The sequence below is a fragment of the Acanthopagrus latus genome, chromosome 20 (genome assembly GCF_904848185.1).
Source record: "Acanthopagrus latus isolate v.2019 chromosome 20, fAcaLat1.1, whole genome shotgun sequence".
NCBI classification, from domain to species: Eukaryota; Metazoa; Chordata; class Actinopteri; order Spariformes; family Sparidae; genus Acanthopagrus; species Acanthopagrus latus.
This window is the reverse complement of record NC_051058.1, coordinates 1648195-1676163: the sequence shown is the minus strand read 5'-3', so window position 1 is coordinate 1676163 and position 27969 is coordinate 1648195. Positions and strand designations below refer to the sequence as shown.

At 41.1% G+C, this 27969-nt stretch overlaps 1 protein-coding gene across 4 annotated transcripts in view; it reads right to left on the bottom strand.

Moving 5' to 3' along the window:
* LOC119009647 (RNA binding protein fox-1 homolog 3-like) overlaps positions 1-27969 on the bottom strand; it is a 504213-nt gene that overhangs the window by 170103 nt on the left and 306141 nt on the right. For all 4 annotated transcript variants that reach the window (XM_037081113.1, XM_037081116.1, XM_037081117.1 and 1 more), the window contains exon 4: positions 25746-25867. In XM_037081113.1, the coding sequence (XP_036937008.1) occupies positions 25746-25867 (122 nt within the window). The remainder of the gene's footprint in view (positions 1-25745; positions 25868-27969) is intronic.

Sequence of the window (27969 nt, the reverse complement as noted above, 5' to 3'; positions counted from 1 at the left end):
TTAAGGACACTAAGAAAACCAGCCGTCCGCAAAGTTGCTCAAAGCCCTTTATCCCTGCTCAACAGAGCATGTACTGACATGTTGTATTACATCATTGTATACAAACTGTAAAGATGAAGGCAAGAAAACTCTCCAGAGAGTCCTAACAGATCTCACAAAATAATCAGACTCAACCTGCCTGCAGTGGATGACATCTTCAGATCATGCTACCTCCGCCCAACTCTGTCACCACCGCCTTCTCTCTGCTGCCTTCTGGAATGCACAAAAAATATTTTACCCAAGCACCAACACTGAACCAAACTCAAATGATTATTGTCCCTCAGCATCATCATAATATCCCATTTTACAGAACTAACCAATTTACAACTTGCAATTAACCTACAGGGACTTAACGTCATGTCATGTCATGTCATGTCATGTCATTATCCGTAACCGCTTATCCCTCTCCATGGGGTCACAGGGTGTTGCTGCTGGAGCCAATCCCAGCCTTGTCTCAGGGAGAGGGCAGGGTACTCCCTGGACAAGTCGCCAGCTCATCGCAGGGCCCTCACTGATGGGGGGTTCAGTATCTTGCTCAAAGACACTTCGACATGCTCAGCCTTGCTCAGCCTTGCCCTGAGCCGGGATTTGAACTAGCGACCTTTCAATCACTAGTCGACCTGCTCTACCCGCTGAGCTACAGCCGCCCACGGACTTAATGTGTATAATAAAGATTTTACACTTTTCTACACTTTACATTTTACTTTCCTTTTTATACTTGAATTTGTATTAACAGTTGTGTGCCTAAATATGATACATGTGTGACATGTATCATATTTAGGCACTTTTTGTAAGGCACATTTCGTTGTAAAACTGTGTGCAATGACAATGAAGGCCTTCTATTGTATTTCTGAGAGAAATGAATCACTTCATATCTAAAATACAGAAGCATAGAGCAATATAAAATATATTGATACATGGATGCAGGCGTTGGTATAAAGAAATAAATTACTACTACCACCACACACACACACACATACACACAAGTTTGCTGTACACACACACAGTGTTAATAGTATGCTTCGGGGGAACAGAGGGAATATGAACACTGCAGATGACTTCAAACAACAGCTAGTCTATTTCTCAGGCTGACCTGGTACACAGGGTGAGAGAGGTAGTGATGATGGTGATACAGAGGTAGGGGGAGAGAAAAGGAGGAAAAATGTAAAAAAAAAAAAGAAAAAAAGTAAAGAAAAGAAAAGAAAGCAGAGGCAAACAGGCCATGTTGAGGTATAAAACTCTAGTAATTTATAGGAGCAACAGTTCGGCTACTGCGTACTGCACAAGACTGTGTGTACCAGTCTATGTTTCCTAACAGTCTTATTTCTACCTTCCGCTCTCTCTAACACAGTCTCTTGCCCTGTCCTATAAATCCTTTAAAATCGTTCAATAACCTATAACATTAATGTCACTGGACTGCTGTTCCATTTACTCTACTGCCCCTGTAAATGTGTCTGTGTGCATTTGTGTGCGTGCGTGTGTGTGTTTGTGTGTGTGCATGTGCATGCAAGCTCTTAATGTGCTGTATTGGTCATTTGGTGTCAGTGTGTGGAAATAGAAAATCCACCCCATATACCACAATGTCTCTCACATGGGTCATTAGCATCTGTGGTGAGATGGGTCCTGGTGGAGAGCTAATGGGAGGTAAAAGTCAGCCACAAAAATTCTCACATTAATTACTTTACCTCTATGTCTTGACTAAGCTTTTACAATAAGGATCATGTTGTTTTTTTTCCAGTATTTTCTGTTAAAATAAGTTAAAATACAAAGACAATAATGATAATACTTTAATTGCTGAATGCTAATCTTATGATTAGACTTGTGCTTGTCTTGTCTTTCACTATTTGGTTATTTGATTATGCTTTGTCATTGCAAAGACAACGTGAATGAATTCAAAGCTAAGAAAACTACCTCACCCTAAAATGTTGGTATTCAAACGTCTTGTGCCAAGACACACCAAAGAGCAAGCCAAAATGTGAAGGTACACCTGTATTCCTATCCATGCAAAATATGCAATATAGCCAAATAATCTGGCAACTATATCACTCAGAATGACATTAACTGCTCTGCATTCAAAAAGATTGAATGAGGGGACCGAATGAGGAGATTTAAGTTACTTGTTTCCTGTGAAACCAACATGTGTTATGTTGTTTCTGTGATACAGTCAGGTGCTATTCTGTTGTGAGATTTTGATATTTTTGGATGAGACCTTGCGTGGTCCTTTGCTCGCCCTCAGAAGGATACAGCTCCCCCTACTGGAGTATATCTGTTGTGCAGTTTTTGAATAACCTATAATTAGCACACCTGTATAGATTTACTGTGATTTTGCCGGAAGACACTGAAGAAAGGCACCTTTGCCCCAAATGTTGTGTGGCAATAATAAACAGTTTGATGAGAGTGTTGTCCTTTATTTTTTGCTTTTGTTTATTCACTATAAGAGGGATTCAGCACCATGTACTGAAGCTATACGCGTGAGTCAAGCACATTGTTTCTTATTTGTCCAAAAGAACGTGCACAAGGAAAGAAAGACTAGACTTGTTTGTATTTGAAATACAGGGTGTGATCAGGCGGTGGCAATTTAGACATACTGTAGCATTCAATTGAGTAACAGGACTGACCTGTAGGGGGCAGCAATAAGACTTTCCTGTCGCTAGTCTGCTGAAAATGTCAAAATCAGTTGCAGAAGTACAAGTAAAAAGCTGGAGAGCATGTCTACAATGGCAGTCAACGTGAACTTGCAATGTGGCATTACATTGCTATTGTAAAGTGGGATGCTGATGTCACAAGAATAAGAAATGGAAAGTAGCTGACAGTGGCGAGTTAAGTGACTGCACAGTTTTGGATGAGAGCAAGACTTTATTGTGGGCACCAAAGATTTGAAAGTGGAAGCTACGAAGGATCACGAAGAAACAAAATGTCACAAGGAGGTCAAAATAACACAAAAGTACGACTACAAAATGGTGGCTGGTAAAACATTTGAGTGTCTGGTAGAACTGAGAATCCACCAGCCACTGTGGTCAGTGATGGAAAAATAAATTTCAATACATGTCTTGATTGAGGTCCACTGTATCTTTATTCCTGCAGGTTTAGGCTCAGTGACATTTGGCGAAAGGTTTTGACAGAGAAGAAGAACGCCTGGACAGATGAATAACTGATAAAACCAATACCTGTTGTTCTTCTATCTGAATTTTTATAATTTTTAAAGTCTATTTAAGCCTGACACTGTTAAAAGGCTGCACTGCTAAATCAGCTGAGTAGTCGTCTAACAGACTTGTGATTTCTCTCATTAGGGTTGTCTCAATTGAAAGAATGATAGCATAAAAGTTACTTTAATGAGGAAAACTTAGATACGGGAAGGAAGACTCAGCTTTTCAAGTTGCCGGTGGGTGGTTTCAGAAAGGAGGGCATGTCATCTTTTTCAACAGTCAGTTCATCAGATGGTTAAGTCAGTTACAAAGTGACAGCTGGTCAAAACACAAGCCCTAAAACTATAATTTAGGCTATCGCTAAACTGACAATCTAATGCTTTTCTTCTGCTCAGCCACCGCTCTCTACTGCTTTCTCTCTCTCTCAGGCCACACATTTGCTTCACAATGTGCACTTCTGTTGCAACTGTAGCAAGTAAGTCACTATCACTAACACCATTCATATTCCAAGGTGCTTCTACATCTTTTCTTAAAATTCTTTTTAGAATAGTGTCGACTGACACATTGCATGAAGTTAGAGGCTAAATTTGTCTCGTCTCAAATCTTTGGGCTGACCAAGATCTTGATCCTTTAATGCATTTTAAAGGATGGTCAGTTGTTTGGTACACTTGTTTTGCATATTTGGATTAGACTCACAATTATAACAAATCTCATTATAATCATCTTACTTAATATCATTATCATCATATTATACCACTGAATGACATTTGATAAAGTCTGCACCTAGATTTTCTCAAAGTTTGGAAACATGAAATGTGGGCCGTCTTGGAAATGTATGACTTGTAGATTTCAATACAGCTGTTTCTCCTTTCAGAGGACGCCTTTGCCGTGGCATTAAAGGTGCTGCGACACAGCAGAAAGGGAGGGGGGACTTTTATTTTGTCCAGCTGATTTTGCATTAGCTGCAGCGCGCACCAACAACCGCCAAGTGGCACATTTGAGCGGATTTGTAAACCGTGAGAATGGATTTACAGTCCATGCGCACAGATGTATGCTAGAGCTCATTGGCCTTCTTTAATTGTTCATTTTATGCTCAGCCTCCATCCGCTGATCGTTACCCCCACAGAAGCCTCACCCGAGTCAAGCTCAGACACAGGGTGTGGACACCAGTGCTGATGGTGTACTGCCTATTGGGTGTGGAATGAAGAGGGATTGCGAGGTGTTATTGATTGATGTTTATCTTTATTGCTTTAAAGCCCGAAGCTTTCAACTGCATCTGTGTGTTTGTGTGTGAGGGGTAGACTAGGAGAACCAGACCGAGTGGCAGAGAGATATACAGTCTCTCTACTATCGACATTACTAGCTAACCTGAATGCAGACAATCCATTCAGCTCATACATAAAATCATTTTGTTCATTACATTCTTGACTAGATCAGTGGTGGCCTCTTTTATTTGGAAGTCTATTACATGTCCATTTAAATCTGATCGAATTACATCCTGTCACCAATCACAGATAAGTCAGGGTGTTGCGTTAAAGGTTAATGACCTTGCCCATTTGGTTTCAGTGGATAGAAGTGCTTCCTTCTCTATGTTTCACAAAATGTACACTTTAGTCACCCCCAAAGTCGTGTTTCAATTTTTGTCTTTAATTTTACCGTAAACCTTCATTCATTCGGTGACAGCTGAACATATCTCTGCAACAGCACCCTGTTTCACATTTATACAATTTGGCACCCTTGTCATTAGAGAACTGGCTGGAACCTCTGCAGCCTTCTACTAGTCCCATTCACACTGCCCTTTGAATGCGGGGATCCTGTGCCAAATCTCTGCATCCTCCTCAAGTCCCCTCGGCGAGGGGTGGAATTTCAGTGCGCCTCCGATGCACCTCTGGAGGTAGTATCAGAGGTGCATCATTGGCGAACTGAACCAGTGTGAGTGGATAAGCCTGTGGCTCGGAGTGAGGGCGTGTTGATCTGATGGTGCTCACGGTGTGACAGCTAAACAGATCCTTCACTCACAAAAAATAAAGAGGACTGTCCTACAAAGTAACGTTACAGGACCAAACAGCAGTAATGTAACTGTAACTGTCTTTGGCAACTTATATGAGGAAACCAAATACTGCAGTTATACCTGGAGAAGTGTCTGTCACCCTATATGTTGTACTAACTCTTCATCACACAGGGAACAGGTTTTCATCTGGATGTACTGTAGAGACCTTCAGGACCTTATTCCCAATTCCTAGAAGCATTCTGTGAGTGTATTGCAGATCTTGTGACTCACTTGGATTAGATCCTAATCCTCGTCCAGTCCGAGACTTCAGTGAACTTTCCCTCAGAAAACAGCCTCACGTTCCGCAAGTGAGAGAGTCAGACAGCGTCCTGTTCACTGATGGCTATGTAATTATGCATTTTAGATCCTAACCGGAAAAAAAAAGACATAACTTTCCAGGATGTTTGGTAGGTCAGGATCTCAATCAACACATTATAACAGAATCCATGTGATTATAAACCATCAGTGTTTAGATTAACAGGAGGACAGTGGACGAAACGTGTTGAAAAAACACACAGGCGTCATCATCATGATGCGTACTGTCACGCCTCTGTCTTTCTATGTGAATTGCATGTCGGTTCCTCTTTAAGGGGAAGATGCTTTGCTCTGTGTGAACAAACAACAGCAGAAAATTGGCAAACCACAGCTGCAGCGATAATGCGGCATCTCTGTGTGAAAAGGGCTAGTGTTGGCCTGTGGGAGCTGCCAAGTGAGAGAACTGTTGTTCAAAGGTTACCAGATACCAGCCACCTGAACATGTCTGAAAGAAAAAAAATGATCCCTTTATCCAAATCAGCACCAAAAGTTAATGAGGTCTGTATTGAGCCAAAAGTCCTCCTCCATCCAAGTTGCACGGAAGACAGATTGCACAGTAGATTTGTGCAATCCTGCTGACGAACCAGCCGACACACTGTAGACTCCTGTATGAAAGTATTTCCTCTTTGATCCTGGATTCAAATCAACCACCACTAACCCTCAGTACCCCAGTCAATCTGGCTGTCTGCCCACACTTCATGAGAGAAGTGCCTGTCTGCAGTTAAACAGTGATCTGGGGTCAGAGATACAGAGCAGGACCGTTTAATACTGTCGCTGTGTTGATAGCATGCTGTCATCGAGAAGATAAGACAGAGACGGTGCATTGACCTTTCACTGGTAGTCCTGATAACACCTTGTTCTCTTTCTTTCTTTCTTTCACACACTTCTTCGAGCTCCATCTCTGCTGCTCCTCATTCCCTCTCTAATATCGTAATAGTAATAACCTCCCTCCCACTGTTATCCTTTTGTGCTAACAGGAGAAATCCTAGAAATCCCCTCTCCTGCTTGTTTTTTTTAAATCTCTTTATCAGCACAGAGATTACAGCATACACTGTGTAGAAGTATAAACAGCAAAGAGCCCAATACCAAGTAAAAAGTGCTTTATTGTGATATAGCAACGCTGAAAGGATTACAAGGATGTCAAGTGAAAGATGACTACAGAGGTCACTTGAGGTCCAATATCAATATCAAGAGTTTGGATAAAATTTGCATCAGCATGGTTATTTTACTAGAATGACATTTATTCAAGTGGATTTTTTTTTCAGTCAGAGGAAAAAAAGTATCTACTGAAAGAATCTCTGGTGGATTAACAAGTCTTCAAAATGAAGGAAGGAGATTATTTCAAAAACTTAATAGAGTGTTTTGTATTATTGTAAATGCCCCCTGAACCATTAGTGTTTCGAGTAATCAGTCAAGGAGCTGCAACTCCAGCCCATCCTCATCAGGTAAATGACCATGGGTCAACTGTGAAAGAAGCTCATTATGACATTTATTCATGATTGTTGTTAGGCGACAACCTCAATTGTAGGGATGTCAACAATGCTCAGCTGTGGTCAACATTTTTGACTGGTTATGCATGCAGTACGGTATGCTTTTTTCTTCAGCACTGGTACAGCAACGAAATGAAGCGTTGAAACGTGTTTTTTTTTTTCTTTTTTTTTTAGTTTAACCTTTATTTCATAATCATAAAACATTAATCATTATTCAAACATCTACAGCTGGATGTCCTTTTTCTGTAAATTTATCTGACAGCTCTAGTTTAGAACCCCAATAATAAAAATTTCCTTCGAATTCAATCCAAATAGATTTGAACTGGGTAGAGCTCCACTGATAGCTTAGGGTGTTCTAATGCAACAGCAATGCGAAGGGTGTTAGACACCCAGTGTTTCTCCTCGTACAGTTGGCCTGTATCATTACATCATATAGCTACAGGTCAATTAATACACCTTTGAGTTGAAGCATGTCACTGTCAATAAAGCATAAAAATGGAGAGGACTCTGTCTTACACTAGAATTCCACTGATTGCATGTCTGTTGTGGAATGGCTTTGGTACGTTTTTTTTTTGTTTTTTTTTTCTGTATTGTCCATCGACAGCTGGAGTTGTGAGACCGAGGAGTTCCCACCATAGACTGAAATGAGAGTGAAACCTATAGCTGGACCAAACACAAATGTGGTGGGATTTAGGGGTTATAAACTAAAGTTAAATGTTTTGCCGCTACTGACGCTTATATCATATCCAGACCCTTCACACACACACACACACACACACGCACACACACACACACACACACACACACACACACACACACACACACACACACACACACACACACTCACACACGAGTACAGCTTTAAGCATATACATTTTGCTCTTACCTGAAAATTTCAGCTTAACGATTATAACAAGCATTGGGTAAATGTCAACTCTGAAGGAAGCAATGTTGAAGAAAAATTTTAAAAACTGTCCTGCAACTTAAAGTAAGTGTAAAAAGTACTATTCCGGGAGACGCAGTCATGTGTTGAGAAAACTTGAATTCACACAAATTTGGGAAAAATTGGTCGATCCATGTGGATAAATATTATTCCAAAAGGTATTCTAAGACGGTCTAATCAACTGGGGTAAGCCTCTGTGGGACTGACAGTTCTTCAAGAAATCAAGAAAAAAAACATTAAATGAGAAGGTGTGTCCAGACTTTTGACTGGTAGTGTAAGACCACCAGAGAGACAGAGAGAGTGAGCAAAATCCAGGATCTAGCCTAATTTAACCTTTAGTGCACCCAGTCAGCTGTAGTGCAGTCACAAAGCCAAAAGGGGTGCTGTACAAGCAGGCCTATGATCGTTGGTGTTAGAGCCATGTGTACTGAAGAAATCCAGGTCAGTGCCTAAAATCAGATCTGTATATTTCGCCCACCCCCAAAGTCAGCTGATGATGATGACATTGCTTGGCATCTCATGTAAGCAGTATATCAAGGCCAATTAAGCAGCACCGTGGATAGATTAATTAAAATCAGGAACTGGCCTCAAACTAAAATCAGATTACATCCGCATCAAGGCAAGAGAGAAACACTTCCAATTAGCACGAGTAGTATGGGCCCCAATAAACCAAGCAGTGAGTTGATCTCCCAGCTCCGCAAGGTGGAAAGGCTTCATGGTCCATCCGGGACTTGTCAAGTTGGCAAGACAGTAATACACACTTAAGATCTAAGTATGAACCAAGGCATTTATGAAAAGAAGGTGTTATCCAAAGTGCTTGCAAAAGCTATTTTTTTTTAGGAAATAACAAGGATCACACAGTCACACTAAGTCAGTCACACAGACAAACTGAGACATGCTGTCATCATGGAGATAATGACACTTGACTCACAAGTCCAGCTATGCTAGATTACTGCGCTCCACATTTACAGGAAGAGAATATGTTTTTTTTTAGAAATAACAGGATCATCAAACGTCTTGTTCAATGAGACCACTCGCTCTGAAATCTCCCAATAGATGAGTTGCCATAAGATGACTCTGGAAAAGAAAGTGTGAAGACTTTCACTGCAGGAATTACAAGCAAAGATGCATTTTCAACGTTGTGGCAGAAAATTGATCGAGAAATCTGATTTTGATGTAGATGGCTGATACTTCCCAGAGCAATCATTCTCATTATTCATGAACACTTGACATAACGCGCCACCACTTTAGAGCTTTAATTTTGGTACATTGTAAAACTAGTGCAATCATAAATTAAAGAAGTACAAACATATGCTTTCTTTAAGTAATTGCATGAAGTACTTCTTTTTCTTTTCAACAAAAGCTGTAATAAAGCCCCAAAGGTAAACACATATTTAAAACAAATGTATTGTACACCACATCATGTCAGCCATTTGGTATAATTTGCTCTATTCTGACAGCCAGGTACCTCACATGCTGCGTGCTCGCTCTCTTGTATTTAGATCAGGCAATGAGACTGAGTACAAAGCTGCAAAGTATTGACTGGAAAAAGCTATCACAGTGTCCAAAAGGCAGTACAGAGGGAAGCCGGACGGCTTCTATTCTACTGCTGACTCCAGGCTTAAATCTTGAGTTCTCTAGCTGACAGACCAGACAAAGCATGGATAACTTAATTTTGTGAAAGTTTGAAGTTCAAAGCCACAAGAGTTAAGCTGTTGCTGATATTGCATGATGACATATGACTAGAGTAGAACCTGGGAATCATCATCCTCTAACAGAGGATATAAAAGCGGTGATGTGTGACTCCTTTAAGAAACAGGGCTGTGTGAATAGTGTGTGAGTGGTCGAGCAAGAGAAGGAGAGAGAGCTCCTGTGAAAGTTTTGCTGAGAGGTTGAGAGGTTGTCTGGTGGTAGTAAATGTACAGTTCAGGTCGGACTATGGATAAACTCTGCAGCTCCTCAATACACAAGAAGAACTTCTGTTTGAGTGACAGTTATCACTATTGTGCTGTATTATACTACTATATTCATGTTCTACAAGTGCTGTTTACAAGCCTCTGATCAAAGAAAAACAGCGTTTTCCCTTTGTCCATTGAACAGTGTGATACTATTCTTGCAGTGGAGAATCACATGGATTGTCCAGCTGATTGCCAGTGCCTTGTGGACTTTGAAATGAACATGTAGAGGAGCAGAGATTCGCATAGACACTGCAGCTCTTTGAACAGTAGTGGTAAGGACAGCAACACTTCCTGCCTGCTCACTTGTCACTGAGCTAAATGGAGGGTTTAGGCCGCTGCAGAGTATTGCCAGGAGTTTGAACTGGGAAGTTTATCAAAAAAAAAAAGCGCGTGGAGGATGTGGCACACTATGGCTGTGCAGCTTACAGCTCTCTGCCACAGACCAACCTCCTCTCAACACATACTGAGTTTACTAGTAACAAAGGCCTTTATTTGCAAATGTGGGTTAGATTTGGTCCAGTAGCATGGTCAGCCTCTGACATGATGGATATGATGTTTTCACCTTCAGGAAGATATGATTTATTGCAGGGATGATTAGACTACACATTTAGCAAGGTGTGCCTAAAAGCTGACAACCACTGTATGTGTCCCAAGGTATAAATGAGATATCAGCAGTGTTTTGGGGTATGTGTCTTTAAAAGAGTAATGTAATGTGTTACTGTTCCTGAATTAATTTAATCACATTATAGTTACTAGTCAAACTGTTATACTACTTTTGATGCACACTCACACAACAGTCACCTGATCTCTTCTGATATCCCTGAAATCAACCAGTGATGCAGTTCAGGTGGAAGGTATTGCAGCAATTGCAACAGGCAGTGTAACAAATTACACTATACAGGATTAAAGTAATGCATTACCAATACTTACTAATACATAAGAAAGTAAAGAGCAATATGTAATCATACTATCTAATTTTGTTATAACTGCCCCAACACTGGACATCAGTGAGAGAGAAATATTGTTACTGTCTATTTAATAAAAACATGTACTTATGTTAGAAATTAAATTAACCACCAAAGACCTAGAACTATGTGCCTGACTCCCTAGCAGTCAGCATCAAATGTTTTACATCATATTATTCAGTAGAACCTCAAGTGTCTATCATCAAGTCCCACATTTACACCTGCTTTATCTGAGAATGTATGGATTTGCCAGTGTATTTACCTGTGAAGTCAGACAGAACCGCAGGAAGTTCAGTTTCTTTGATTAAAAAGACGTACCTCGATGTTTTAGACACAAATTATCAAAGGTGTATTTAGTGGAAAAATAGTTGTAATTTGAATTTACTGACCATGTAGATGTGTCCCAAAAGGTTCAGAGTAAATAGAAAGTTACTTAATTATAACAGAGGACACTAAAGCAAAAGTGCCTTCTTATTTGAGAGAAACATATTATCCATTAATCATGATCAACAAAAGTAACTTGGCTTCAACTATTGCTCATTGGCCCAGAGCAAGAAACTTTGAGGGTTTCATTGGCAAATCAGTGCTGCAGAGTGTGATGGTGTAATCACACTACAGAGCCCCGAGTGCCCGAACAAGACATGTGTGATACCTCTGAAAAGCTGAGAGACTGGAAGTGTTGGGGGTCGCACATCACAATTCATTACAGTAATATATTTATTTAAGCTGTAACAGAGTAATAAAATGCATTACTTATAATATTTCAGTGATAAATTACTGCAGTTATGTCACGTAATGCGTGTCAATCCGTGTTGACGACCAAAGTAAAGCGTGTAGTGTTGTTTTTTTTTTTAAGAATCCATCCACACTGTGCAGGACCATATGATTATATGGTCTGTGTGTATTTAATATAGCCAAGCATGGCTGAAATGAGACTTGATGATGAAGAATAATCCTCAGTGCATGCTTTATAAGAATTACTCATAGTATCTATTACAATGAATAATACAGCATATTAATCACATCAATAACCAGGGAACAGACTGCAAACAGTCTCAAAAGAAGAGTTCACTTTAAATGTAAATATTTGTTACACACATGTCTGATGTTACAGTGGGGCTGTTAACGATTCACTTTCAACAAACTGCTCATGAGACTGTGTGAGTGTGTGTTTGCCCAAATGTATGCATGTGTGTGTGAGCTGGTGGAGAGAGGGAGAAGGGAGGCCAATGCTGGGAGAGCAGCAAGGAGGGAGAAACAGACACTGAGCGGCCGGTGATCAAACTCGGGCTCTAATCGGCCAAATCTCTTCAGATTTTTGTCAATAGCTGGACGTAGATATTAATCATCGTTTGGAGGCTGACTGATCTCAGTGACGAACAAAATGTTTTCAGATCTCAATTCTCAGTCTCAATGCCATGTATACCTCTGTTGCTCTCATCACCAGCACACACCAGTCTACCAAACTGTCACTGGTAGAACAGCTCTCAGAAAGAATCTCTTCAGTGTGTATGTTTCTAAGCCCAGCCCAGGACTGAGCAGGGCTGTGTCCCAGACACCTTCAGACTAGGGAATCTGAGTTTTAGGTAGAGTGAATGAGGATGATCAAACTGGAACAAGCAGAAAAAGAAGAGGCGATTACAGGATGCGATCCCTATTCTGGAGCAGGTCCTCATTTCACTGTCTCGCGCTCTCTCTTCTCTTCTAACCCATGCAGTCCCCTGCTCGGAACACTCAATTATTTATCAGCTTGCAGACGCACTGAGGAGAGCGGAGAGGAGGGAGGATGCAGCTGCACACCTCCTTCCTGCTCATCTTTCTCTCTGCTTCTCTTCAAAAGTGATCATCCCTCCATCTCCTACCTATCCTACCATACACAGAACAATTACCAATAATGAGGCAAAATGAGAGAATGGGAAACATCGTAGGCATCACCTACTCCCTTCTTCTCTTTTCTGTTTCTCTGGTAAGCACTTGAATCTTGACCTATTCTCCAGCAGCTCTCAGAGTCTTTTCCCCCTTTCTCTTTTTCAGCCCTCCACCTCCACCTTTGATGCACCTGTTCATTAGTTCCGGTTACTTGCTTTGTTTCCTCTTTCCCAGCCCCTGTTATTGTTCTTTACATCCCTCACACCGGAGGTCTTTGTTCTCGCTAAGAGTCTCTAAAGGGACAGATGGAAGTACTTTCACTCTGTTACTGTTGTCAGAGCGGCATCAAGGAGATGACTGCAACCTCAGCACTGTGAGTGTGTTTGTGTGCGTGCGTGCGTGCGTGTGTGTGTGTGTGTGTGTGTGTGTGTGCAGAGGCACTGCAGTACTCAAGTAACTCATAATGTGTTGTCTGAATACATTTAACAATTGATACATTTCAAATTCCGGACTCAAACGTTTGAAATATTACTCAGGTTAAAAAATGTGACGAGCATGTGCATGCATATGTTAGTGTACAACATGTGCGTGCATAAGCTTAGAATAGCTGTGCAGCATCATTAGCTTGATGATGTTGTATACGTCCATGTAAATTCCTCGTGTCTATGTGCGTGCCTATTTACACTAAGTTTGATTCAGGGAAAGAGGAAGACGAGGAGAAAATTGATAAGCAGCCGTGATGAAGAGGAATAGCTAATGTCAACCGCACTGGCTGCCGACTCTGTATCAAAGCCCCCTGCATGCTTCATATATGCAGATAGCCAACAGCAACAGACTTCCCATAATTAACTTCAGTGCAGCACACCGACATGGGGGGGGGGGGGGGGGGGGGGGAAAAAGGGGGGGAAAAAAATGCAAAAGTGAGAAAGAATGCCTAAAAGAGATCGAGGTAGAGGGGGGTACCCATGAACATGACACAGGAGGCACAGATCGACTGAGGTGGCCGCAGCGTTGTTACATCACCTCTGTCCTTCCACTCGTCCTTTCCTCACTAACATTTACTATCCCTTTCTCTTTTGTTGTTAAGTAAAAAACCTCCCCACTTAATTCAGCAGCAATGGTTGACACCAAACTCAAGCAAATTAACACCATTTGCAGTGGAGCAGATTTTCTTTTGCCAGCAGCCACTTAAAGGCAGCGTGGTGTGGGTGGAACAGGAGGGAGGAGGCTGGCTGCTCAAACAACCTTTTATTTATTTATTTATTTATTTTTTTGCATCTTTTAAGCGATGTAATCTGAACAATGTTTCGGCAGCCTCGCACTCTGCTGGCTGCTTTCTTACAATTAGAACTCTTCAAGCAATTACTGCTTACTGAACCCAGGAGTCCAACTCTAAATCGGGTAAACTAACCCTGAGGGGAAGAGAATTTCCATTTACAGTTTCCTCACATAACGTATCAACACTGTGCAATAGTCTAAATTCTCTATCTCAGAAAAGCTTGAGAGGAAGTGAAAGCTCGGTGATGGGTTGTACTGAGTTGTCACAATGCAAAGCAGTGTACTAAATAAAAAAAAAAAAAAGGCTTTAAACAATACACACAAGCCCACTTCACCAGATTTAACACAGCACCAATATATTAGAAACGCGCGCTGGACTTGATGACCTGCATTCCAGACAGACAGGAAGAGCACAGCACCTACAGAAGCCTTGTGTTGGTCTGCAGTACAGTGGGCTTCATCAGGCGAAGGTCAGTACACGGTGTAGCACTGCGTTTCCAGCTCCACATCAGTAAAAAAGCCTTTCGACACACTTTCGGCTGAATCTCCAGACAGGTACAGTGGCAACACACACTCGCACTCACACACATGCTCTCACTGTGTGATGGAACTCCTAATCCAAATGATGGTTAACCCCGATAATGGGATGTAGCTCAGGAACAACTGGGGCCAGAAAAATGGCAGAAACATTCTTCAAAACAATCACTCTTTATGCAGTTTTTAGCATGTATTGTACAAGACACACTTGTAACAATGTATTTAATGACAAAAAAACTACATACAGTGTGTGTAAACATCTTGAGGTAGTCATGGGTCACTGTCACCAAACAAAACGTTTGGCAATAGCTCTTTTTTAATACCCTTCTTATGACAACATTCCAGACAAATGTCTTATAGGGTAAAATGACACGTTTACAAGGTCAAAGGTCATCTCCCTGTGACATCATAAAGTTCTGCAGAAACACATTCCTAGCCATAATTTAAAACCATAACCTGGGAACAGAGGGAAAGATTGTGACCACATTTCACGTTAAGTTGGATACTGATTTGGTGACACTGATCTTGAGTGCCCTCCTTGAGTCTGATTGTAGAGATCGTCTGTGCCGTGGTTGTGAGATGTGTGTCGAGTATCCACATTTTAAAGCGCTGTAGCTTCTTTGTATTCTATCAGAATAAGCTTTATTCGCCAAACAGGTGGTTGTTGTTCAGTGATGGGAACAACAGCGTTAAAATAAATGGCGTTATTTTTTTCAGTAATCTAATTAATTACTGTCTCCCTTGTTACAATGCCGTTACCAACAATTAAATGTGGCACGTTACGAACTGAAGCTACTCATTGACGCTGTTGTCACCTGACTTGGCTCTCAGCCACAGGAGCTGCAAAGGTGCTTCTTTTTTTTTCTTTGGTGAGGGAGGAGGGAGGGGCGAGACAACCGCATAAGTGACGATGATTGGCTAAGGTAGAGTAAGAGTTTGTAAGCCAATCAGAGGCAGTGTTCAGTTTACACACAAACCATACACGCACACAGCAGCCTCACACAGACAAACTAAGCAGCAGCAATGGCGAGTCAGGAGGGAAAGTTGGTGTTTTCAAAGCGGAAGTACAGACGCGTCTTTAATCTCCTTGAGGTAAAAGGCAAGAACGTACATGTGAATTGCACACTTTGTCCCAGAGCAAAGTGTTTGTCCACGTCCATTGTAAGCAACTCTAATCTAATGAAGCATCTATCCACAGCACACTCTTCTACAAAACTAGTGGCCAAAAGCACCATTGTTGACACTGTTGATGATGATAGCAGGCCAGCGTGGCTAACGTGAGCTCTGCTAACAAAGAAGGACACGGAGCCACGCCATCCAAGCAGCTACAGCTGGATTTGTCTGCTCCAGCTACACAAAAACTTGTGACACTGACTGAACTGAAGGTTCTGTGTAGGTACCTGTCTATGCAGTTCTACTATATGCAACTGGCTTGTGAAACCTGCTCAGAAAAAAAAATCTGAATTCTTAGACATATTCAAACATAAAAAAAATAAGAAATAAAAAAGTAACGCAATAGTCAACTAGTTACCTTTATAGTAGAGGAATTCAGTTACTAACTCAGTTACTTTTTAGGAGAAGTAACTAATAACTATAACTAATTACTTTTTTAAAAGTAACATGCCCAACACTGTTGTTGTTACACCATGTGATAAAGCTCTCAGTCAGTCCTCTGTCCTCTCATCTAAATAAAGACAGTATGTTTCTCATTGTAAATAAGTCACCAGCATCCTAACTCACTATAGTCGAAGCTTCAATTGCACGAAATACACCTTTCATTAAATTCCTTCAAAGTCTTCAAGATGCAGGCTATATGAGTGTTAACAGACATGGATTGAACCCCAAATTGACAGGTGTGTGGAGGCATACAGCCGCAAGGCCTAATTCTAGTGTTCATGATGCTTTTTGATGAAGATCTGCAAACAGCAGTGATATTGCTCATTTTTGACACCAAGTGAAACATGCTGGGACCATTATGATTGGTTTCACAACAGTCCTCTCATCTCTGAAAACCACAGGAAATATTAATGTAAAACACACATACGTTTTAATGATAGACACCCATTACTGCAACAGAAAGCCTCGCTGAAACCAGCATAATCATTCTTACTCACTGATCATGTCTGAAAGGACTTTCCAGCATAATTAACGTAGATAGACTGACAGGACAATAAATGGCTCACCTAAAATATACACAGACCCAATAATGATACAATCTTCACTTGCTAAAATGTTATTATTAGTTTAGATTAACTTTGACAAACTGTCATGTGATGTTGCCGTGCTTTAAAAAAAAAAGCAATTAATCACTCTTATCGTCATTTCATATCTCACTTTAACATGACTTTAATTCGCTTGTTTTGATTTTGAATTGGACAACTGCAGCCGGCGACTTCATTTGTTCTACATGACAGTTGTTTTTCATACCGGCCTGTTTCTAAACAGATATTTTCTTTAATAAATTAAACAGACTGGACCTGAGGACTTTAGGATACAAGGTTTTTTTTTTTTTTGTCAGACTTCAATCCTTGAAATTTGCATCCAAATGAGTGTTACCAGCAGTGCAGGCAATGACTGCAACCTTCTCTTTAAAGCAGCAAAACTTTGGAACTGAATACCCACCAAGCTTAAAATACAACACAAATGTAATGTTTTTAACAACACTGTTGAATCATGGCTGAAGGAGAAACAATATTGTTCTCACACATAATACACCTACACAGGGGTATCTCTCCCTTAACTGTACTGTATGTTTTAACCTGTACTGTATTTGTAACTGTATCAGATTTGTAATCTCCTTTTTGTTTTTTTTCCTTTCCATTTTTAATTTTTAAAAAGGCCAAACAGTGTGCGGTGAGCAGGATGTTGTAAAGCAGCATCTCACTAAACATGAAGTGCAGTTCAACCAGTGACAGTACATGATTGTTTGTCCTAACATCATGTTATGTTTTTTAAGCTAAACTCAATCAGATACTTAGTGCTCACAAATAAAAGTCACAGTGTTGGACAGCTTCAGTGCAGATCGTTTCTAACAAATTCTTTAAGCTAGTTTGGAATTAGAGACATATACAAAAAAACATATGTCACACTGACCAACAGGAACAGGACAGACTTACTTACTCACTACTTATAATAATTCCATTGTCCTTTCAATGGGGAGAAGTTATTCGATAAGAACATAGAAAAATTGTGAATTATTTCATGCGTGGGATAACTAGATATAAAGGCTGAATGACTTCATAGTGAATAATGAATGAAGATGAAGATTTTGAAATGGAAGGATGTTGCACCATCAGATTATCAGGACAACACACAAGCGACAAGGGACAATGTGTTGTATAGGTATCTCTGCTGTGTTGTTGTTGTTCCTTTTTTTCAGGAATGTGCAGCGGTTCACAGCAATGATTTGTCTTTCTTGGAACATTAGTTCACGACATAACTGCTGGAAGTCCATTTACAGTATACGCTTTTATGTGTACACCATGTGTGATGGACCTCTTTAATAAGACACCATTCATGAATTCCTTAATTCCTATTTTTGGCAGTTTCACATCCACAGTTTAAACAACATACACACATGCAGGCACACGCAAACACAGACACACACACACACACACACACAAATTCCAGGAGTGTCACCACTGCAAAGCTAAAACAGCACCACATCACATACAATATACCACAATAAACCTGAGGATGCCTCCAAAATCTCTCTGCAAAACCATGTGTTGAAAAGCAGTTTTCACATGACCGCTATTACTGTGAATAAATACAGTTTTTTGCATCATTACTTACTGTAAAATGCTGGCTACAGAAATGCTATACAACTTTCTGCCTTGTTGCTTTACTCAGTCTCTTTCACAAAGACAGTGGTTCGAATAAATCCTTTGCAATCCCCTTCTGGTACAAGATGATAAAACCGACAACAACAGGATCAATAAAACGCATCTTTCTGATCAACTAGAAATAGAGACCTTAGAGATTAGAGTACAACGACACACTCGACAACATTACGTCGGTATGACTTTGTAGTATGCCTTGTGTCCCTGCTCCATCTGTAGTGTTCAGGAGCCCCTGCAGGGCCTCAGTACTCACCCAGAAATACATCATCATCTCGGCTGAGAAGGGATGAGAGACCAGGGGGTGGAGGTCGGGGGTATGCAGGGACACCAGAGAGGCCAGCACTCTTCCTCTTTTTCTCTTTATTGGTGTGTTTCTCAACACGTCTGTCCTGTTCTGATCCTCTTCTTCAGTCACTTGACATTCTTTTCTCACAGGAAAGTTTTTTTTTTTTTTTTGCCAACACTGTTCAGTGTTATCTTGCGGCTAACTATCCAGCTAGCTGCACCGTGTTTGTGGTTTTTGGAGCTGCAGCCAGAGTTATGAAGTCCCTTTTATGTGTCCCTTTGCCCCTGAAGACAGCTGGTCTTCCTCTCCCGCTGACTCTTCAGAAGCGTGACTTCGTCTCTAAGAGTCGCCACTGAGGCTCTCACACTGCTTCTCCCCCCCAGAACCTTCCAACAAACTCTTCCTCTGCTTCTTCTTGAAGGGGGAAATAAAGACACAGGAGTAAAGAGAGAGGCATCAAGGAGAGAAAGTGCTACAAGGTGCTGTTACTGTACCTCCCCTCGTTTTTTTGTTCTTTACCTTCTTTACCTTCTCCTTCTTTGCCTGCTTCCTCCTCCTCCTCTTCTCCAGTGTGGCACCCTTTCCTGCCCGCTTAGCTCTTCCTGCCTCCTCTTTTTTTCCTCTTTCCTTTCTCGCTGTAAACTATCTTGGTCTCTATTTCAGTGACACACTGAAGCCTGCCTCCTCTTAGTCTGAGCACACTCTCTCCCTTTGCTTTTCTTCGTCTCTTATTCCGGATAGCTCCAGCCCAGCCAGCTCTGTTTTGAGGGGCGGTAAGTGGGAGACGTACTCTCTTCTACAGTGTTCCTGGGTGAGAAGTGCTGGAGAGACTGGGGGGGTGGGAGAAGCTGGAGACCACCACAAGGTACAGTAGTACCGCTGCTTTCAACCAGGAAGAGACAAGTGCAGAGTGGAAGGAAAGGGGGGGAGGGGGGGGGGGGGAGTCGAGGGCAGACAAAAAGGAGAGAGAGAGAAAGAGAGAGAGGAGAGAGGGAGGGAACAGGAAGGAAGAGATGAGCTGGTGGAAGGATGCGGGTGTTGCAGATCCACACTGGGAAGTGGAGGATGCTGACAGGCTGCGGTGAAGTTGTGAGAAATCCAATGGAGGAGCCGAAACAGAGGAGGCACCGTAAGACAAGATGAGGGAAGGAAGAAAGGAGATGCACGGAACTGGAGGAAGAGAGAAAGAGGGAGCTGTTTGGCTTATTGTTGCTTATGTTTAAGAGCCAATGATACCAGCCCGTTTCATTAAGTTTCAGCGGGAGCGTCGGGGAGGAGGAAGAGGTTTGGATGTTCAGTGGTGGTGTGTGTGGGGGGGGGTTAGAGGCAGGACAGCCATCAAAACAAAATGCAATTTGGAACGCTTGAAGAAGAGGGAGGCAGACAGATGAGAAATGAAATATATAAAAACTTCTGTATTTCCTTTATTTCATCTGTTTTACTTTCTCTGCATATGTTGGGGGGGAGGATATGTGTGTGTGGTGCAGAGGGAGAATTGTAAACTGCCTTGCTCAAGCTGTGTGTGTGAAATTGTGTTTTGCGTGTGTCACTTTGTTAAATTACTGTATATGCAGTACACATACACACACACACACACACACAAAACATTAGCATTTTTTACGACTTTGCATCTGCATTGTCTCACACAGACACACACACACATGTATTTTGTGTGTGCGTGTCCATCAGTTTAATGGGTGTGTTTGCAATGTGGCTGGATGAAAGACAGGCAGAGAGAGCGAGTGAGAGGTGGGTGAGGGTTGTAAGTTGAGGGCTGATGTTGTAGCCTGCCTCAGCAGATTTTACCCCCACCCACCCCCAGTCAATACACCACTGAGCCAAGCTGCCACCTTAACCCCTTCACTGCCTAAAATGCTGCATGGCTCCCGTTTGGAGCACTGGAAATATGGGGCCACGGTTGTGTCGCTTTGTGTGTCAGTGTCACACTGCAGTTGAAATCAGACTTTTTCAAACAACCTGTTCAAGAGCTGAGGCAGAAAAAAACTATTGTAGGACCTCAAAAGCTAAATCAAATGTAATACAAGCAGCATAAAAAAGTAAGACCATTGAAATTATATGTAAAAGGAAATAAGATACACCATTTGAACGAAACACCACCAAAGACCCTACCTCATGCCAGGTTAAAAACATACAGATGGAAGAGTGTTGGCTGTTGCCATGAAGGTACATCACTGTACAGCTCAGCTGTTTATCAGTTCCTAATTATGACAGCTGAATACATCTAATAATTAATGCCATAAATGTAAACGTCTTTGCTGAAGTTGCGGATATCCTACTTTTCTTATTGGCAACAAATCCCATGTGCAGACCCAAACCACCAATGAACTACTAACAGGTACTGTGTGCATACATAAACAATGTTTGAAAGATGATTTGAAACACATCAGTGAGCCACACTGTTGAACAGGGTGACGTGTTCCTTCATTACTATGTACATCATTTATTTTGACCAGGTCACATATGGCAAATCAAATAATAAGAAAAATAACCATATGACTTAAGAACCTTTTAGTAAAACTGCCTACAAATCACAACAAATGAAAGCATGGAGAGTCATAACATGATTTCTATACATGCTCAAGGCTGGATCGATACAGAGAGATGACAGATGCTCATCAGCTCTATACATTCTTTTCTATTCTGTCTCAAATGTAGAGTACCCTATTTTAGGAGTGTGGGAAGGTTAGTCTGTAGTTTAATCCAATGTTTGGAAGAATGTGCACATTTTTTCATCATAAATAAAACATTAACACATCCATTTTAAAACAGCGTTATAATCATTAACAAACGATTGGTTCTCAACATTATATATATTCGATGCTACCTATGCTGGGTGTAAAGGGAAATGAATTGAATAAAGCACACAAGCTGGTTGTTTTACAGCCCAGACCATGTGGACAGTATCGTCCCCACGCCCTCATCACCTAGGAAGGAGTACAATGTATGGCAAACGTCTCAAGTTTGACATATCAACATTTACCAATGTAAAGAAATAATGAGCTAATTCGTAGTTAAAATAGATTATGAATACCAATTCATCTGCACCCATTTGTGCTGAAATTGGTTTTTAGAGCTTGCTTGAAATGAGGCCATTTACATACATGTATGCATGCCTGGTGTGTAGCCTCAGCTTTTATTCTTGTTCTCTCCTCCCTGTGAGATAACCAAGAGCTCAAACACGGGCTGCCTTCTCTCTCTTTTTACCCTAGCAACTACTATTCAAAAGAGAACATTTTCCTATCAAATCTTGGCGTCACGCTATTTCAGGTCTGGGTCATGAATAAGTTAGGCCAGACCCTCCATGTGAGTGAGCTAATGCAAAAAGACAACAGACTTATGGCGGGAGGGTGTTGTCATGGCCTAGGAGTCAGAGTCAGTCAACAGAGGTGTTGAGTATGAACTAAAGAAACACATTAAACACTTTCTAGATCATTTAGATGTCATCATAATGTCTGCAACCCGTCATACTCAAGGTGACACATTCACTAAGCCAACCCAAACCTTTTTGCTAATTAATGACTTATAACTCATCTATAAAGCATTTGTTACTACACACCCAGTAGGAGGGCATTTAGAATTGGCCAACACTAAAATCCAGTGGGCCAACATCCTGTCAAACTGTACATAAAGCAATGTATACATGGAATTCACTCACTTTACAAATTACTCAAGAAATTATTTTCAGTTCCTCCTTAGATCCTATAAAAAGGAAGAAAAGCAGAAATGCGATGAAATGTATTCAGCTTTCAAGATAATATGGACCAATATAGAAGCATGTATATGTCTGTTTATGTAATGCAACTTGTTATTTCTTTTATTCTGTTTATTTTACTTATCCTGCTCTACTGAGTGATATTGAATGTAGCTGTTTTATGTTGTACTGTCATTGTAATAATGTAATTGTAACTTGTCTGTAGCCAGTTTTTAATTGTGTTGTCACTGCATTTTTAAAAATTGCATATGGATCCTTAAAAACAATCTCAGCAACCATCCATCAATCCATTCCCAGCTGACATTGGGCGAGAGGTGGGGTACACCCTGGACACATCTCCAGTTCATGACAGGGCATCTCAGCAACTAAAATTTGTATTTTTTCAAAATACACCAACGTGTACTTTTCAACTTCTTTAATCACTACACTCTGCTTCACACTGATTATACCAGTTTGAAGCAACAGGGGCAAACCAGTTTGCAAGGTTATGAGCTCGACAAGCTGGAACTTTCTCACTATGATGTTTGCAATGCAGCAACACACAGACACACACACACACACACACACACACACATTTTTAAACTCTCCTGGATGAGCCCCATCAGCCTGGATGCTTACAGTCTGGGTTTTAATGCTGCCAGCATCCCTCTGTCAAGCCTTCAGAGAGCCCTTTTGCCAGCTCCACCTGATCTCAATCCTCCTTTGGAGTTCTTCTCTTTGACTCTCTGTCTGCTGCCATGCACACCGAGCAATCTCTCACCTGGAAAAAGTCAGCAGGTTACTTTGGCTCCACCACTGTTTACTTTCCCTCTCCAGGAGAAAAAAAAAGACACATTAATGTGAATTTGTGCCAGAATGTGTTGCATCTTAATAACAGGTGTGCTCTTGGCCTGGCATTTCCCTCGTCTCTCTCTCTCGCTGAGGAAAGAAAGCTATTGCCTATATGTCCATTGGTGGGACGGAGTGTTTGTTCAAGGCATTTGTCCAAAATGTCCTGGATGTTACTGTTATGGACACTTCCATAGATGTCTGAACTGCCTGTAGCAAATTGTAATTTCAAGCACTGACAGACAAAAGTGCATAGATACTACATCAATGTGTAATGTTTATGTCCCTCCTAGGCTTAATCTTAATGAAGAAAAAAACATAGTGTGACAGGTGTCAGGCTTTTGTTCAAAACAGGGCCTTGTCCTAATGTCTTTACTAAAAAGAACATTTGATAACACTTGCTAAAGAGGTCATGCCTATAAAGCAATATTAAGCACATTCATAAAACATTATAATGCCTTTATTAGGCTTCATAAAACTCTTTATAAATGTTTATTATAATGCATAATGACTTAAAACAAGGTTTATTAGCAGTGTTTACCTCTATCCCAAAGGGACAACAGTTGTGAAAAGAAGCATCCTAGTGGTTAAGGGGAGACATTGAAGGTGAATAGGATAAAATAAAACAGATGTCAAAATAGATATTAATATAAAACTGGTTATGATAATGTTTCATGTACTGTTACCCCGAGATTCCACTAGATATGTGTCCGCTGTGTTACAGCTCTGATCCGGCAGCCCCCACCGGTTGTGTTTTGAGTCTGCCATGGCGCAGTACAGTCCACAGCTGGTGTCAAGAGACCGAGGAGTTCCTGCGATAATCACATAATCACTCGCGACTGCAGTCATAGGTGTGTGTTATGTAATCAATAACTCAAAGTGTTCCCAACTGACCGTTTAGTAGAAGAGCCTGTGTTTGTCTCCTTTTTGAGATTTGTGGGCTAGTGTCAGCACGGAGTGCGTTATTTTGAAAAGTAACCGGATGTTATATTGTTGTTGCAATGTGTGACTTCCTGTCTGCTCGGTGCTAAATTCAGCTGAGTTGCTGCATCCATCCACCAGAAATAGGAGTCCTGTGTATTCGTGCTGGAAGGCTTCGGACTGCCGGAGCTGGGACAGAGCAGAAAAGCAGCGGACCTGGTGGAAGTTAACACACTGAGTGAAACCTATCAGCTCTGCTGGCGTGGCAGAGATGTAAGGCAGTGGACGCATATCTGGTGGTATCCAGGGGTTATAGTTATTCTTCACATCTGTCAACAGATTAGATTTGAACTTATTAGAGTCAGATAAATCAGTATGTTTACATTTTTTTATGGTGGAGTACTGAGAATAAAATTAGGCATCTCAAAGACTGAGGAAAAAAAAGTTGATATGTAGATTGGTGGTGCGGTATGGCACTGAAAGAAAGTTTATATTGTTCATCACAGGCATATCACAGTTATTAATCTTACATAGCCACACGTAAATAGGTTACCTCGTTGTAGGCTTTCAGGCTATATCAGGATACACAGTGCTGATCTGGTCTCGGCAACTTTCAGGCTGCCTACATAATAATAATTCTATTGAAACTTATCGCTGAGCCTGTCATTCCACTGAAACAGCACTTACTAATTAGGTCAATGACATTCTACTTACTATGGGCTCAAACTCTACCTTGGTACTTATTTTACTGGATCTCAGCATTTGATACTAGATACAGATGGTTTAAAATAGAAGTAAATGAATCTCTCTCTGTCAAACTGGAACAGCCGTCTGTCACCCTCCTGCAATGCTGTACTGAGTTCTCTCTCCAGACAGCTTAACAACCACTCATACCTGGGACTGACAGCATAGCTCGTTACAGCGATCCTGACCACGGATGAATGTAGTTTTAATGTGGTTTGTTCCCCTATAGTTGACAATGTTTCAATGTTAACTGCTGGAGGAAGTAAAGAGAGTGTTGTGTGTTGTTGCTCCTCCGTCACAGATAGATAATGTGTCCATTATACACTGTTTCTACAGCTACTATAAATGTAGTTGGAAACATATTTCAAAGCCAGAAATGGAGGTTGCTAAGCACCTAATGTGGGCATAAATTCTCATTGGAAAGTAAAGACTCTCCACCACACTAACACTTTGTACTGACATTTTCTTTCATTCAAAAAAAAAAGAAAAAAAGGTGTTGTCTGTGTCCACAGATTTATTTATGCTTCCATGTCAGATTTTGACACACATATCTAAATCCAATGACAACAAAAGAATTTCAATCAAAAATTTAAATTGAATCGAAAGTCTAAAATGACTGCAGAAAACCTGACGTTGATACATACTGCACGCACATCTGCTTGTGTGCCTTTGATAATTATCTTTATTGACAGACTCGAGGTCCAGATAGATTGTGTGAGACAAAAGGCAGTTATATAAAACCAGCAGGTGAGAATAAAATTTCGAGGGAGGAAAACAACAACAACAAGATCAGGAACTGACCAGTCTGGTGATGAGGGGAACCCCAAAGTGCCAGAAGTGCTCGTTGAGCAGCCCGCTGCACACCACGTTACCAAACAGAGCAATGGTTCCTGGTTTGCACAGACCACTTCCTGGCTTGGATTCTGAAACATAACACAAGTTTTTTTTTTTACTGCTAAATATAGTCAGTAAAAGTTATAATACATTATACAGTATATACATTTCAACCAGGCTTTTATTAAAACAGATCAGTCAAGATATTGTGCATACACACACAAACACACACGTATTAGTCTCATCCATCCTTCTCATTTCCTTATATATATTTTTTTCCCTTCCTTCTTCCCTTGGAATTAACTTTACATTTTTGAGATGTCATCATGGAAAGTCCTGCAGCTTTAGCCACTAGTAGTTCCTGTTCACATTGCAGGGACAACAATTGCCTGGATGAGTTCTGATTTCAGTTTTTACTGCAAAGATGTTCTTGCTGCTTGTATCTGCTCATATCCAAATGACATATTTGTTTACATCACATGTAAGGAGTGCTGTAAAGTAAAGTAAAATGAATGAATGGATGAAATAGGCTGACAAAAGACCACCTCACTAGCACTGACATTAACATACACACATAAACAATATTTGTAGGTGATAAATCATTACATACAAGGCAAGGAAACAAAGGAAAAGACACCACTCCTCTGCCTTTTGTCTTTTCTGATTTAAGCTGCAGATTTAAAGCTGCAGGCCATTAAAGTGTCACTTGTGTTTTTTGGGGTGAGCCACCACAGCAAAGGAGTCATATAGAAGGAGAACCAAGGAGAACCCATGCCATGCAAGTCCTGGATAGACCAGGGGAACTTTACAGTCTGCCAGGCTTTATGACTGAACTGTTGTCTTTGAAACTGCACTCCTGAGTCTGACAGCAGCACAGACTGTCATTCACTCACCTGACTTCCATCTTTCTTTCCTGTCTAATTCACCTGGATTTCATGCATTATGTTCCCTCCTTTGCTGCTCTGCCTTATTATGGATTCCCTACCTCCTTTGGAAGTCATACTGTTCCTACCTGAATCCATCACTCACTCCTTAACATCTTTATCTTGTCAACTCCTTCTCCTCTGATATGGTGTTTGTGAGACAATGCAGAACATTTACATTTCAGTGAAAATTCTGTGTGGGAGTGTCCTTACAGAATCATTAAAGGCCCATACATACTCTCAAATTCAGAGTAATTAGAGCCACTTGTAGGTCATTGACCCAACTGGCCTTTATGTGGAGTGATAGGGCTAGGTAAGCCCAGGTGTGAATGGTTGGAAAGAAGTCAGTACAGCATTGTAGGTGGGTGATAAGTGATGTCTTAAGGCAGGAACACACCGGCTGAAGCATTTGGGGAGATTCGTACGAGGTCTGGAACAAATATGTTCTGTGTGTTCAGCTACATTGGCAGCTTTCGGAGCCGCTAATTAATCTGTTTGTTTGGTAATGCCTCACTGCACGTTTAGTATGCAACTGTTTTTGTCTGAAATAGTTGAGTCTCGTTTTCATCGAAAGTTAAGAGAGTTGTGTGCATAAACCTTTCGTCCAGCGTCCTTTTTTATACGCTACCACCACCCGCTCATTGCATCTCATGCAAGCGCATAACGTACATGCTACTGTGTAGCTGGCAGCACGTCGAAGCGGTGTGTTCAGTGCAACTTTTCTGCTGAATGGGTCAGGCAAGAGGCAACAGAGTGGTCAGACAAAGGCAGCTGGCTGTTGGTTTGAGTCTGGGCGGTGTGTGACCACCTCCTCCACCACCTGTTCAAAAACGGTCATTCCAGTTTGACATGGATGGATTCTTTACTCTTCTTTCAAACCATCTGTCTGTCTTCTCTGGACAACATATTCATATTGTTTTACTGAAGGAATTGTTTATGTCCTTCAGATGTAAGTGGACAGCAGAGTCTTGACGGAGGAGTTGGCCTTGCTGCGTTGTGCCACTGGTTTATGGAGAAGTTGGTTTGTCTCCCCAATGTACAAATCTGTGCAGTCCTGGCTGCACTGAACAGCGTAAACTACACTACTCTGTTGATGCCTGGGTGTTTTGTCCTTAGGATGGACAAACTCCGTAAGGATGATTTGATGATGATCATGATGATGATGATGATGACGATGATGATGATGATGATGATGATGATGATGATGATGATGATGATACTAATGATGATGATAGGATGGATCCATCCTAGGACAAAAAAAACCCAGG